The sequence below is a fragment of the Perognathus longimembris genome, chromosome 3 (assembly GCF_023159225.1).
Source record: "Perognathus longimembris pacificus isolate PPM17 chromosome 3, ASM2315922v1, whole genome shotgun sequence".
Taxonomy (NCBI): Eukaryota; Metazoa; Chordata; class Mammalia; order Rodentia; family Heteromyidae; genus Perognathus; species Perognathus longimembris.
In genome coordinates this window covers 98,169,811-98,182,247 of record NC_063163.1, presented here as the reverse complement: position 1 = coordinate 98,182,247, position 12,437 = coordinate 98,169,811, and the positions used below count along the sequence as shown (strand labels likewise).

At 40.5% G+C, this 12,437-nt stretch overlaps 1 protein-coding gene across 1 annotated transcript in view; it reads right to left on the bottom strand.

Moving 5' to 3' along the window:
• The window catches only part of LOC125347769 (zinc finger protein 585A-like), a 145,653-nt gene that overhangs the window by 17,069 nt on the left and 116,147 nt on the right, over nt 1–12,437 (bottom strand). Inside the window, exon 2 of the mRNA XM_048340731.1 lies at nt 3,041–3,099. Coding sequence (XP_048196688.1) covers nt 3,041–3,055 — 15 coding nt within the window. The 5' untranslated portion in view covers nt 3,056–3,099. The remainder of the gene's footprint in view (nt 1–3,040; nt 3,100–12,437) is intronic.

The following is a 12,437-nucleotide window of genomic DNA, read 5'->3' as shown; positions in this document are numbered from 1 at the left end:
AGAGAGAGAGAGAGAGAGAGAGAGAGAGGGAGAGGGAGAGGGAGAGAGAGAGAAAGAGAGAGAAGGAGTATGGATTATAGCTGGAAAGGAACAAAATATTGTTCCATAGACTTTTCAGGTAATTAGAGGCAGTGTATAATAGGGTTTCATTATGTTCCATTTCTAAATTTCAAAAGGCGTAATAATGATTTTTTTTCCTAGTTCTGAGCAGTGTCCCTGGCTTCTTTTTGCTCAAGGCTACCACTATACCACTTGAGCCAGAGAGCCACTTCTAGCTTTTTCTATATATATGGGGCTGAGTAATCGAGCACAAGGCTTCATGTATATGAGGCAAGTTCCCTGCAACTAGGCCATATTCCCATCCCCAACACTGATCTCATGAGTGTGTGTGACACAGAAATACATATCCTTTAGCATCCTCTGCTATTCCTTGACAAATTTGTGTTTGGTATTGTAATGGTGTCCGAATAAGAAGAATCCTCCACCCCTCCAAAAGTCCACCACTGAGAGACAGTCTTAAGTACAACGATAGTTTTATTGGGGAAGTAAAAAAGCAGAATACCAGGCAAGGCCACAGCGCAGACTTGGAGGCTGGGGAGAAGCACCCTGGGCCAGGCTCAGGGTCGGATTATAAAGGCAAATACCACATAGTCAAGCCACATCACACTCAGAGAGCCAAGGAGGTTACAACACCTATACAGAAACTGCATAGACATGTCAGGTCACAGGCAGGTGGCCAATGGAGTTACATTTTGCCTCATAGTAACTGTTTGAACCAACCTATCATTTTAGTTAGAATTGGTGTATGAATTTGGCAGGACCCCATATGATGCAGGCTGGGGTACAGCTGCTCCTTCCTGAAAGGGCACAGGTTGATGGGCTGCTTTACCATTTCTAGCTCCTAACAAGTACCATGAACTGACTTGACTGGCTGCCTTTAACTCATGCTCCTATTTGTCAGGCCAAGCTCTTAAGTGCCAGAGATAATTTGGAACTATTTTAAATGAAGTGTCATAAATTTCTATGACATCTAAAATGATTCATCAAAAAATGGTATTCCTTGTCTATACATAAAATATCTAGCTACTTCCTTATTAAAGTAACAGCCAAACCACCTGTGTAGTTAAGAGCTAATACATAATAGGCAATTGAAAAGAATATACGAGCCTTTGCATATTTGTAAATGCCACAGATTGTACCAAACTAGAATCAAGATTCTGGCAGGAGTTAAACAAACTGTCGATTTTCTATGTAAAACACTTTGCATGACTGGGTCTATGGCTTGGAGTGGCACTGCGGTTCAAATGGTAGAGTGCTAGTCTTGAGCAAGAGCAGCTCCTGTACAATGCCAGGCCCTGAGATCAAGCCCCAAGTCTGCCAACAAAGAAGACAGAAAAATGAAAAAAAAAGAAAAAAAAGAAAAGATTAGTACCCAACAATGGTGAAAGCAGGGCTAAAACAAATACTTGGAGAATCACTTCACAACAACTTCTCACAATCAAAGTCACAATGAAATCACTATTTTATATATGTCAGTATCTGCATATTTTAAATAAAAACCCAACAACCCCTAAAATCTAGTAAGTTCTGGGAAGGATCTGAAAATAGTGTGATCTTTGGTGCGCATCTGCCAGGAATGTAAAACATCAAAGATGGTGTATATAATCATAAAGTGAATTAAACTTAGAAATACATGGGCATATAACTGAACACTGCTTTTTCTAGGTTTCTATACAAAAGAAGTAAAGCAAGGTCTTTAACAAATATTTGGAGAAACACTTCATAATTAATCACTAAGAAAAGATAGGGACACACTAAACAATAGATAAATGCATTGGAAAGGAAGAAAATATTACTACGTATTACAGCAGGGATGAATCTTGAACACAATCAGCTAAATAAAATATTGGAGTTAGAAAGGAACATCATGGCATAATGTCTCTTCTTGAGTTTCCAAGGATCAAGAAACTCATAGACCAAAAAGAATGATGGTTCTGGAGACTGAGACAGAGAGGAACAGGAGCTGCATATTCAGTGATTCTACAGCTTCACACATGGTAGATGAGAAATGTTCGCGGTGCGTGGAAAGATGGGAGCCCAAAATAAAGCAACATGTACTCTCAGTAAATGGTATAGTTGAGAATGTTTAATGGAGCCAGACAGGATTGATGTGTAGAAAGACGACAGAATGAAATATGGCCTAAGTTTCAAGTAAAACAAAAACCATGAAGCAGGCATGGGATTTAACTAATGTGCTTTTGAAGAAAACACAACTCTAAAGGCTAACACATTTTTATTGGAAGTGTACAGTAACAATAACTATATGGACAGCAGTTTAAATACCTTGGGCTGAATCTTCTAACAGTTTGACCCCTTTTCCTCACATCCCAAAACCTACAAATAGGACTAGGGTGTGACTCAGTGATGGACTATTTGCCTAGCTGCATGAAACCCTGGGTTTGATTCCTAAGGACCATATAAACAGAAAAGGCCAGAAGTGGTGCTGTGGCTCAAGTGGTAGAGTGCTACCCTTGAGCACAGGGAGGCTCAGGGACACAGCTCAGGCATTGACTTAGGCACAGTAAAGTAAAGTAAATAAGTAAACAAATAAACCTAGAGAACATGTGAAGCAAATCTGTACTCAACATAGAATGTAAGATTTTCTAAGCTACGAAGTATAAAATATATCTTTGTCCTATTTAGGAACATTTTGCTGAAGCTGAATCTCATTTTTCATTTTCAGACTTGAGCACCCATTAAGTTCATTAAATGCCATGTAAAATAAAGTGAGAGGAGCTTGGAATATGGCCTAGTAATAGAGTGCTTGCCTCACATACATGAAGCCCTAGGTTCTTTGCCTCAGCACCACATTTAAAGAAAAATCCGGAAGTGGCACTGTGGCTCAAGTGCAAGAATGCTGGTCTTGAGCAAAAAGAAGCCCGGGACAATGCTCAGGCACTCAGTCCAAGCCCCAGGACTGGAAAAAAACAACAACAACAAAAAGAAAACAAAATCAAGTTGGAATCCAAAAGCAACTCACCAGAGATCCATCCATTCTGTGTTGCTGTTGACATTGAACAGAAGATTCTGGGATCAGAGCTGGGGGAAAAGGAAAATGAAGTCGTGACGAAAAGAACTATTGGAAATTTTTTCCCAGCTTTTCCTGCTCAAAATAATAATGCGATCTTAAGGGAGAAGAATCTTTTATGTTTCAAGTAGAGCATTAAAATCTGCAATAAAAACAATTCCACGTGCTTTACTTGGTAGATAGATATTATACAAGCGGTTCATTTTGATGTTGATTACAAAAAGAATTGGTAAAAAATATAGAGAGTGTCAGCACAGGTTTGAAAAGGCCTTAGGGCTCATCTTCCTAAACACAGTCATATGAAGAACCTTGGCTTTCCTTCAGGGTGGGGGAGTACATGGCCTAATAAAGGGGCAGCATAAATAATGTTCATAGAAGGGACACACACCTGAACGAACCATCCTCACTCAAGCAACATAATGATTAAAGCCTCATTTTACTGAAACAATAGCAATGCAAGATATGAACCTAAGTACATCCCAAAATAGAGATGCCTGTGACACATGATTGCAGTCAGTCAAAAGGAATAAGTTACAACTGTTCTGCCATCATTATTTAGGGAGATCAGAGAAAGCCGAGAGTGAAGATAAAACCACAGTGCATTTCATCTCAGCATGGTAATGAGTCCTATTCAATATATGTCTTTATATGTTAAAGTTCTCTTGCTTTAAAAAAAAGGAGTATAAGTGTATTTGAAAAGAAGAACATGCTATAATTTATCCTTTTGTGTATGTTGAATGTAAAGTTCTTCCTCTGAGTATCTCCTTACATTTTCTTTTTTTGCCAGTCATGGGGCTTGAATTCAGGGATTGATCACTGTATCTGGCTTCTTTCTGCCCAAGGCCAGCACTCTACTACTTGAAGCACAGCACCACTTCTGGCTTTGCCTACTTGTGGTGGTGAGGAATCAAACCAAGGGCTTCGTGTATTCCAGGCAAGCACTTTACGTCTAGGCCATATTCCCAGCCCTCCTCCTTACATTTTAAGTGCACAAATATGCATCAGTTGAAACACACATCTTGATTCATCTCTCACACAGGAAATCTCTTTCTAAGGCAAGAGTGAAGTACAAAGTATGGCATCAAGTACAGAAAGTTTCACTGACGATGTCAGGTGCACACTACTGCAGTCTCTGCTCCATCATCTCTGGCCTTGTCTCTCTCTTGCCATTGTAGGAAGTGGACAGTGTCATGGGCCAAAGACAAATTCTTTATAAGAATATGTGACCAAGACTTAGAGAGTATGAGAGGGAAGCATCATTGGGTTTACAATATAAGTCCAATCAAAAAGAGTAGAGTAACTTTCAGATTGGGATGCAATAATAGATAATATAGTAGATATAAAATAATAGATAATAGATATTATATATAATAGATGATATATGTAAAATAGTGGAATCTCCCAGAAACTTCAGACTACAGTTTGATTGAACATGAGTACTACTGAGTCCATTGTTGTCTACTTGATTTACTTTGATCCTCTGAAACATGGCTATCTCATTGTGTTGTTGCCATTGTTGTTACACAGCCTGAGTTGTGGTTTTAAGGCTTACTTTGCCTAGAATTGCACTGTTCATTAACTAGGCATGACTGTAGTTCCTCTTGAGTTGGGTGTCTGAGTGGGAGTACTTAAGTATAACTAACCAGGAGTAAATATCCTGGGAATTAAAAGGGAAGACAGAGCTTGAAATGAAAGAAAATAATTGACCTCTGGCAACGTGTTGTGTGCTGTGTGCTCCTTTGATCCACACAACACCAGATTCTTATCTCTGAGTGGGACTCTCATAGGTGTTTACATCAGTACTAGTGAAAGCCTGCATTGATTTGGTAGAGGGTGAGGACTTAGAAATTTGGACATCTATACTTATTCATGAAAAACCACACATCAGTTACTAAGCAATGAAAAATATCAAACAAATTTCTGGCACAATACTGTACATCTGGCTGGGCTCCAAGGCATTAAATGTGCATATTGTCTTTTTTATAAAATTTAATGATACCACAAAAGGGGGATTAGTAAAAGTCTGGATACTTTGGTGACAGTGTCAGAATATAATTTTCATGAGAGAAAAGCTATCATGTGTCGTTCACTAGATTTTTCTGACTAAGAAATGATTATCTGTGTGAACTGGACAAAATAGTAAACTAGAAAAATACCTTACAAAGTTGTTATACAGATAAATCATTGACAATATTTGCTTCTCCATTAAAATGTAATTAGAATTGTTAACATTTCCCTCTCCTCAGGTGTCCAGCTCCTCCAATTAGCCCCCAGGTCCACGCAAACCTAAACTCCTTGCCCTAGAACTATAATGGGCCACTCCCACTCAACATTTAGGCCTGCCTACTTTCCCTTTATCCCCAGAGGTAATATAAGCCACCACCTGGAGAAGGTGCTTATGCACCAGAAGCCATGTTGCTCCCTCTCTCATGGGAGATATGGCCACACTAATAAACCTTGTGAACCTGCTTCTTCTGTCCATGACTATCTCTGCATGGTTCACTGGGATGGCTGGGACATATTCTTTCATTGGTGCTGAGTCCCCAGGATAGGTGCCCCGGTGGATTTGCTTCCCCATTTTGGGAATTCCAATCTGCCTCTAGGACCTATTCTGCTGGAGCCCACCTGGAGGACCTCTGAGGTAACTTTCTCCTGGCTGAGCACTCTACTTCCATCCACCAAAACAACGATGGATTTGAACCTCCAACCAGAGTAAGTGACTATTGCAGTTAGCCGGAGGCTCAATCCAGTTTTCCTTAAGGCCTCTGGGCCAAGCCCACCTGGTCAAGTTCTTATCCCCACTCCAGGGGACCATAAGCAACCAGGCTAGGTCAAGGGAATCTGCTGCAATTGTGGGTGACAACACCATATTTTGTTTATTCCCTCACAATCAACTCCATTGTAGAGTCAGCTGAACAGAGCCCCACAAGAGCCTTTGTCTTCAAGAGAAGCAGCAGGGGAACAAGGACAAACTGCGAGGAAGTCTGGCTTGCAGTGTCTCAGACTTGATCCGGAACCCAAATGGCCTACTGGTGGCTGCAGTGCCTTCTGGGCTGATCCAGGGTGATTTTCCACTCACCAGGAACACTTGTTAGACCTTTTATGACATGTTTTATTTTTTGCTTTTGGTAGAAGATTTGAGATGATGGAATAAAGATATAGAATACCTGCTTTTGTTTGCTTGCTTTCTGGGACAGGGCCTATGTCACCCAAGCTTTGAACTTGTGATCCTACTCCCTCAGTTTCCTCGATTGCAGGTATGTGCAACCATGCCTGTGTTAGAGGTCAGCCTTAGAGAATTGGAAAGCCATTCTCTGTCCCTCAGAAGGCTGAGGGCAGCCCCAGAAAGACCTGTTGCTCTTAGCATTACAATGGCCACAGTTTCTGCCCTCATGATAATCATCAATTCAACTCCAGATCTTCACTTGGCCTTGGAGTTTGCAGGTGGCCTATTCAAATTGGCTGTTTACAATTTGATTCACATCCTGGTGTAGCTTGCTTTGTGAGGGAACCCTGCAAAGTCTTTCTTACCTGATGTGTGCCAACTTGGACCAAAATGATAGGTTAGTTTGAGCAGTTACTATGTGGTAGATTGTAACTCTATTGGCCACTTGGGTGTGGCCAGGCATGACTATGTGGTTTTCTGTGTGTGTTGTAACCCCATTGGCCACCTGTGTGTGGCCAGGTGTGACTATGTGTTTATTTTCCTTTTTAAACCACTGCTTGAGTGGCCTCGGGGTCATAGTCTTAGCTCCCTGAGCACTGTGTCCCTGGCTGGTCAGCTTTCGTGCTTGCAATAAAGCTTGAGTTCTCCCACTCTGTTCGTGTACTGGACTTGGCTTCTTTTCTGTCCTGGAGCTTGTGTCAGTCTGGAAAGAGGTCTCTCCCGAGTGGGGTTCCCATCTGCACCTGGTTATAATACTTTTTATACCTTACAAAGCACTAGATTTTTGAACACAAAGCCTCATACTTGCTAGGCAGACCCTGAGCCTACTTACAATTTAGGTACTACTTGAGACAGACTGTCCCCTCTGTTTTTCTTTTTGCTATTTGGCAATTCTTTTTGCAAAATTGTTATTATCACGGTGAGATACATAGGGCAGAGACAGTCCAGTGACACAAGTTAGGTAATGAGTACATTTCTTTTCAGACAATGTCACTATTCTCACTCTCTCATTCACCTCTTTTTTTAACGTTAGCTGTGTGTTTGTTTACTTCCAGATAGAGTGTTGCTTTTTTCCCCCAAAACAGGCCTTGGACTGTGATCATCCTACCTACACTTGTCACATTGCTTGGATTATAGAGTAAGTCACTGTGTTTAAATGTTGAAGTGGAATCTCTTTCACTATTTACCCAGGCTGGTCTCAAACTGTGATCCTCCTGACCTTCACTTCTTGAGTAGCTGGGATTATAGATGTGAACCAGGCCCAGCTTAAAGATTTTTTTACATAGTTCTAATAATCAATTCCTACCAAGAAAAAAGATAGGCATCCTTTAGAAATAATTTAAAAATTGAATTAAAAATCCATCAGTGTATTTGTTAAGTTTTCAAAACTATGAGGTGTCAAAACAATAACAGACAATAACCTACTAATACGCATATTTTTCAGTAATGTTTTCTTTCCCATTAAAGGTGCATGGAGGACCATACTTATGATGTATCAGATTGAACATGTTAACTTTCTACTTCTGAAAAATAGACCTAATTTACAGACATGCTTTTGAGTAAATTATAAGTATGAACATTTCTCCCCTATTGGTAGTATTAGTACTACTAGTACTACGATTATTGTTTTGTGCCAGTATTGGAACTTAAACTCAGTGCTTAAATGTTGTCCTTAGTCTTTTCATTCAAAACTAGCACTCTAATCGAGCCATACCTCCACTTCTGGCTTTTTGGTGGTTAATTGGAGATCAGAGTTTCATAGACTTTCCTGCCTGGGGCCTGGCTTCAAACCACAACCCTCAGATCCCAGCCTCCTGAATAGCTAAGATTATACATGTGAGCCACAGACACCTGCCACTTTCTCTCTGTCTCTCTCTCTCTCTGTTTGTCTGTCTGTCTGTCTCTCTCTCTCTTACTCCCTCTCTCTCTCAATTGGAAAATAAAATCCATGCTCAAAGACTTAAATAAGCAAATGATACCTAAGGACACACCGGTGGCTGTTCACAGTAGTACACAGCTGTTATTTGATTTAAATATCTTCATTTTAGAGACCCTGTTATCCTAGGACATATAATGCATGTGGTCTCGAGAGAGGGAAGGCAAATCCCTCTTTTATGGTTTTTAAGGCCCAGAAGACTTTGCAGCAGGAGACTGACAAGCAGGACAGGTTTATGTTGGCTCTAAGCTTGTGACAAGTTTTTTATCTCAAAAGCATTCTTACAACAGGGGAGTGGGGAGCAACTGGAAGTTCCAGAGCCTGCCCTACAGATGAAATTCTTGTGGCAGAGAGAAGAATGTTCTGTCTAGCCTCATGTGAACAAAGAGCTCAACTTAAGGGACTGAAGCTACTGTTTGATCTAAATGCTGGAGCTCTGCTCCCCTATCACTGCTGTGTCTTTTTGTTTTATATTTGTAGAGATTTATGTGAATGGAATAGATGATTTCCCAATTCGATGTTGGTTACTGGTGTCTCTCAATGCCCTAGCTGCCTCTTGTCGCCCACTTTTCACAAGTGTAAGACTGGGGCAAGAACATAACCAGAGAAACTGGAGGTGTGGCTAAAATAGTAGAGAGCCTGTGGTGAGGAAAAAAAGCTTAGCAAGAGTCTTGGGTCCTGAGTTCAAGACCTTGTACTGATAAAAATATAAACTCACACACACATACAAACAAAAGGAATATAAACAGAGGCTGACCCACACATCATGCATCTCTATATTTACTAGTAATAAAACAAGTGGAGGAAAAAAAACCTGTTAATTATAAGATGTTAATCCAGGTTCTGGTGTCTCATGCCTGTAATTTCAGCTAATCAGAAGGCTGAGATCTCAGGATAGTGGTTAGAAGTTAGCCTGGATAGAAAAAAATCCATGAGACTCTTGTCTCCAATTAACCACTAAAAAGCCAGAAGTGGAGCTGTGACTCAAGTGGTAGAATGACAGTCTTGTGTGAAAAAGACAAGTGATTGCTCAGGCCCTGAGTTCAAGCCTCAGTGCTTGCACCAGAGAAACAACAAAACAAAAATCAGAAGATGTTATTTCTCCTAAGCTGCAGTTTTCCACCAGAACATGGAAGCATGCTGTGTCAGTTCTCTTTTTTTCCACAGCTAGCTCTTGCTCACACTAAAGGCCTTTATACACACACATTTGTGGACAGACACTTTAACTTACCTGTCCAGTCTCCATTCAGACTCTCTTGTTAGAAGCTACCCTATAGTGATCTATATGCACAGAAAATCTGGCAGCAGACTGCTACTATTTGTGATAGCAATTCTGGGCTCTGGGAACTAAGAAAGGGGTCCTGAAGGGCTGGTGTCACTTTGAGCAGGCATATCCCCTTTACATAACACACAACTTGCAACACAAGGAAAATTGGGCTAGAGGGGGCCAAGTAAGGTCTTCTACAGCTCAAGTCTCAGGGTAAAGTCCACCCATCTATTAGGGAAAAAGAACAAGACTTTTTAGACCATAAAGAATATTGTAGTTTTATGGCCAGCTTCTAAGTTCTCCAGCTAATGAAGAATTGTTAAAGCTCATAACTCTGTCCTTGGTATTTGTGGCTCATCTGCTCTCCTATAAAAATGTTTGAGTGGGGGCTGGGGATATGGCCTAGTGGCAAGAGAGCTTGCCTCGTATACATGAGGCCCTGGGTTCGATTCCCCAGCACCACATATACAGAAAACGGCCAGAAGTGGCGCTGTGGTTCAAGTGGCAGAGTGCTAGCGTTGAGCAAAAGGAAGCCAGGGACAGTGCTCAGGCCCTGAGTCCAAGCCCCAGGACTGGCCAAAAAAAAAAAAAAAAATGTTTGAGTGGGCGGGAATGTTGCCTAGTGGCAGTGCATGCCTAGCATGTATAAAGCCCTGGGTTCAAATCCTAAGCAACACATAAACTGAACATGTCAGGCGTAGTTCTGTGGCTCAAGAGGTAGAGTGCTAGCCTTGAGCAAAAAGAAGCCAAGGACAGGGCACTGGCCCAGAGTTGAAGCCACAGGTCTGGCAAAAAAAAAAAAAAAAAAAAAGAAAAGAAAATGAAAAAGAATGCTTGAGTAAAGAGCAGATCAAAATCAAAGTTCTAAGGTAACCCTCAACAACAAAGGATACCACAGAGCCTATACACACTCTTGGAGGATAAACCCCACACTGCTATCCAACACTTGGGCCACAGATCAAATTAAAGATGAAATGAACGAATTCATAAGCCACAATGACAAAGAAAACACATCACAAAGAAACCTATGGGACACAGCTAAGGCAGTACTGAGGGGCAAGATCATTGCCCTCAGCACCCACATTAAAAGAATGGAAGCAGAGCAGGTGAATACCCTCACGATGAAACTAAAACAACTGGAGAAACAAGAAATGACAGAATCTAAAACGACTAGGAGGGGAGAGATCACAAAGATTAAAGAAGAGATAAATCTGATTGAAAATAGAAAGACCATTCAACAAATAAATAAGACTAAAAGCTGGTTCTTTGAGAAAATAAACAAAATTGACAGACCCCTTGCAAGACTCACAAAAAAAAGAAGAGAAGAGACTCATATTCGTAAAATCAGGGACTCCACAGGAAAAATTACAACAAGTACACACGATATTCAAACAATCATAAGGAGCTATTTCCAAAACCTCTACTCAGCAAAAAACAATAATTTTACAGAAATGGATCAATTCTTAGAGAAGTACAAACTGCCCAAACTGAACCAAGAAGAAATAAATCAACTAAATAAACCAATAACTTACGGTGAGATACAGGAGGTAATCAAGAACCTCCCTACTAAGAAAAGCCCAGGCCCAGATGGATTCACCAATGAATTCTATAAAACCTTTAGTGAGGAGCTAATTCCAATACTCCTCAAACTCTTCCGCGAAATAGAAACAGAGGGAGAAATCCCAAACTCATTCTACGAAGCTAATATCATACTCATTCCCAAACCAGGCAAAGATCCAACAAAAAAAGAGAACTACAGACCAATATCACTAATGAACACAGATGCAAAGCTCCTCAATAAAATATTAGCTAACAGGATCCAGAAACTGATCAAGAATATCATACATCATGACCAAGTAGGCTTCATCCCTCAGTCACAAGGATGGTTCAACATCCGTAAATCAATCAATGTAATTCACCACATAAACAGAACTAAAATCAAGAATCACATTGTTATCTCAGTCGATGCCCAAAAAGCCTTTGACAAAATACAACATCCATACCTATTAAAAGCTTTGGAGAGAACAGGAATAGATGGAACATTCCTCAAAACAATAAAAGCCATATACAACAGACCAACTGCTAATATCATATTAAATGGAGAGAAACTTAAATCATTCTCCCTAAACTCAGGAACAAGACAAGGATGCCCACTCTCCCCACTTCTGTTCAACATAGTGCTGGAATCCCTAGCCATAGCAATAAGGCAAGAGGAGGACATCAAAGGGATCCACGTCAGCAAGGAAGAAATCAAGTTATCCCTATTCGCAGACGACATGATCTTATATCTGAAGGACCCAAAAAACTCAGTACCCAAACTCCTACACCTAATAAACCAATTTGGCAAAGTAGCAGGATACAAAATCAATCCACAAAAGTCAGCAGCTTTTCTGTACACCAGCAATAGACAAACAGAAAAGGAAATTATGGAAACAATTCCATTTACAGTAGCCAAAAAAAGAATAAAGTACCTAGGGATCAACTTAACCAAGGACGTGACGGACCTATTCAATGAAAACTACAAAAATCTAATAAGGGAAATCAAAGAAGACACAAGGAGATGGAAAGACCTCCCATGCTCATGGGTAGGCAGAATCAATATAGTGAAAATGGCCATATTGCCCAAATTGTTATACAAATTCAATGCAATACCTATCAAAATCCCAGCCACATTCTTCACTGAAATAGAGAAACCAATCCATAAATTCATATGGAACAGCAAAAAACCTAGAATAGCCAAAGCAATTCTAGGCAAAAAAAATAGTGCAGGAGGTATCACCATACCAGACTTCAAGCTCTACTACAAGGCCATCATAACAAAAACAGCATGGCATTGGTATAAAAACAGATCGGAAGACCAGTGGATTAGAATTGAAGACCCAGAAATAAAACCGCACTCCTACAGCCAACTGATATTCGACAAAGGAGCTAAAGACATACAATGGAATAAACATAGCCTCTTCAACTACTGGTGCTGGGA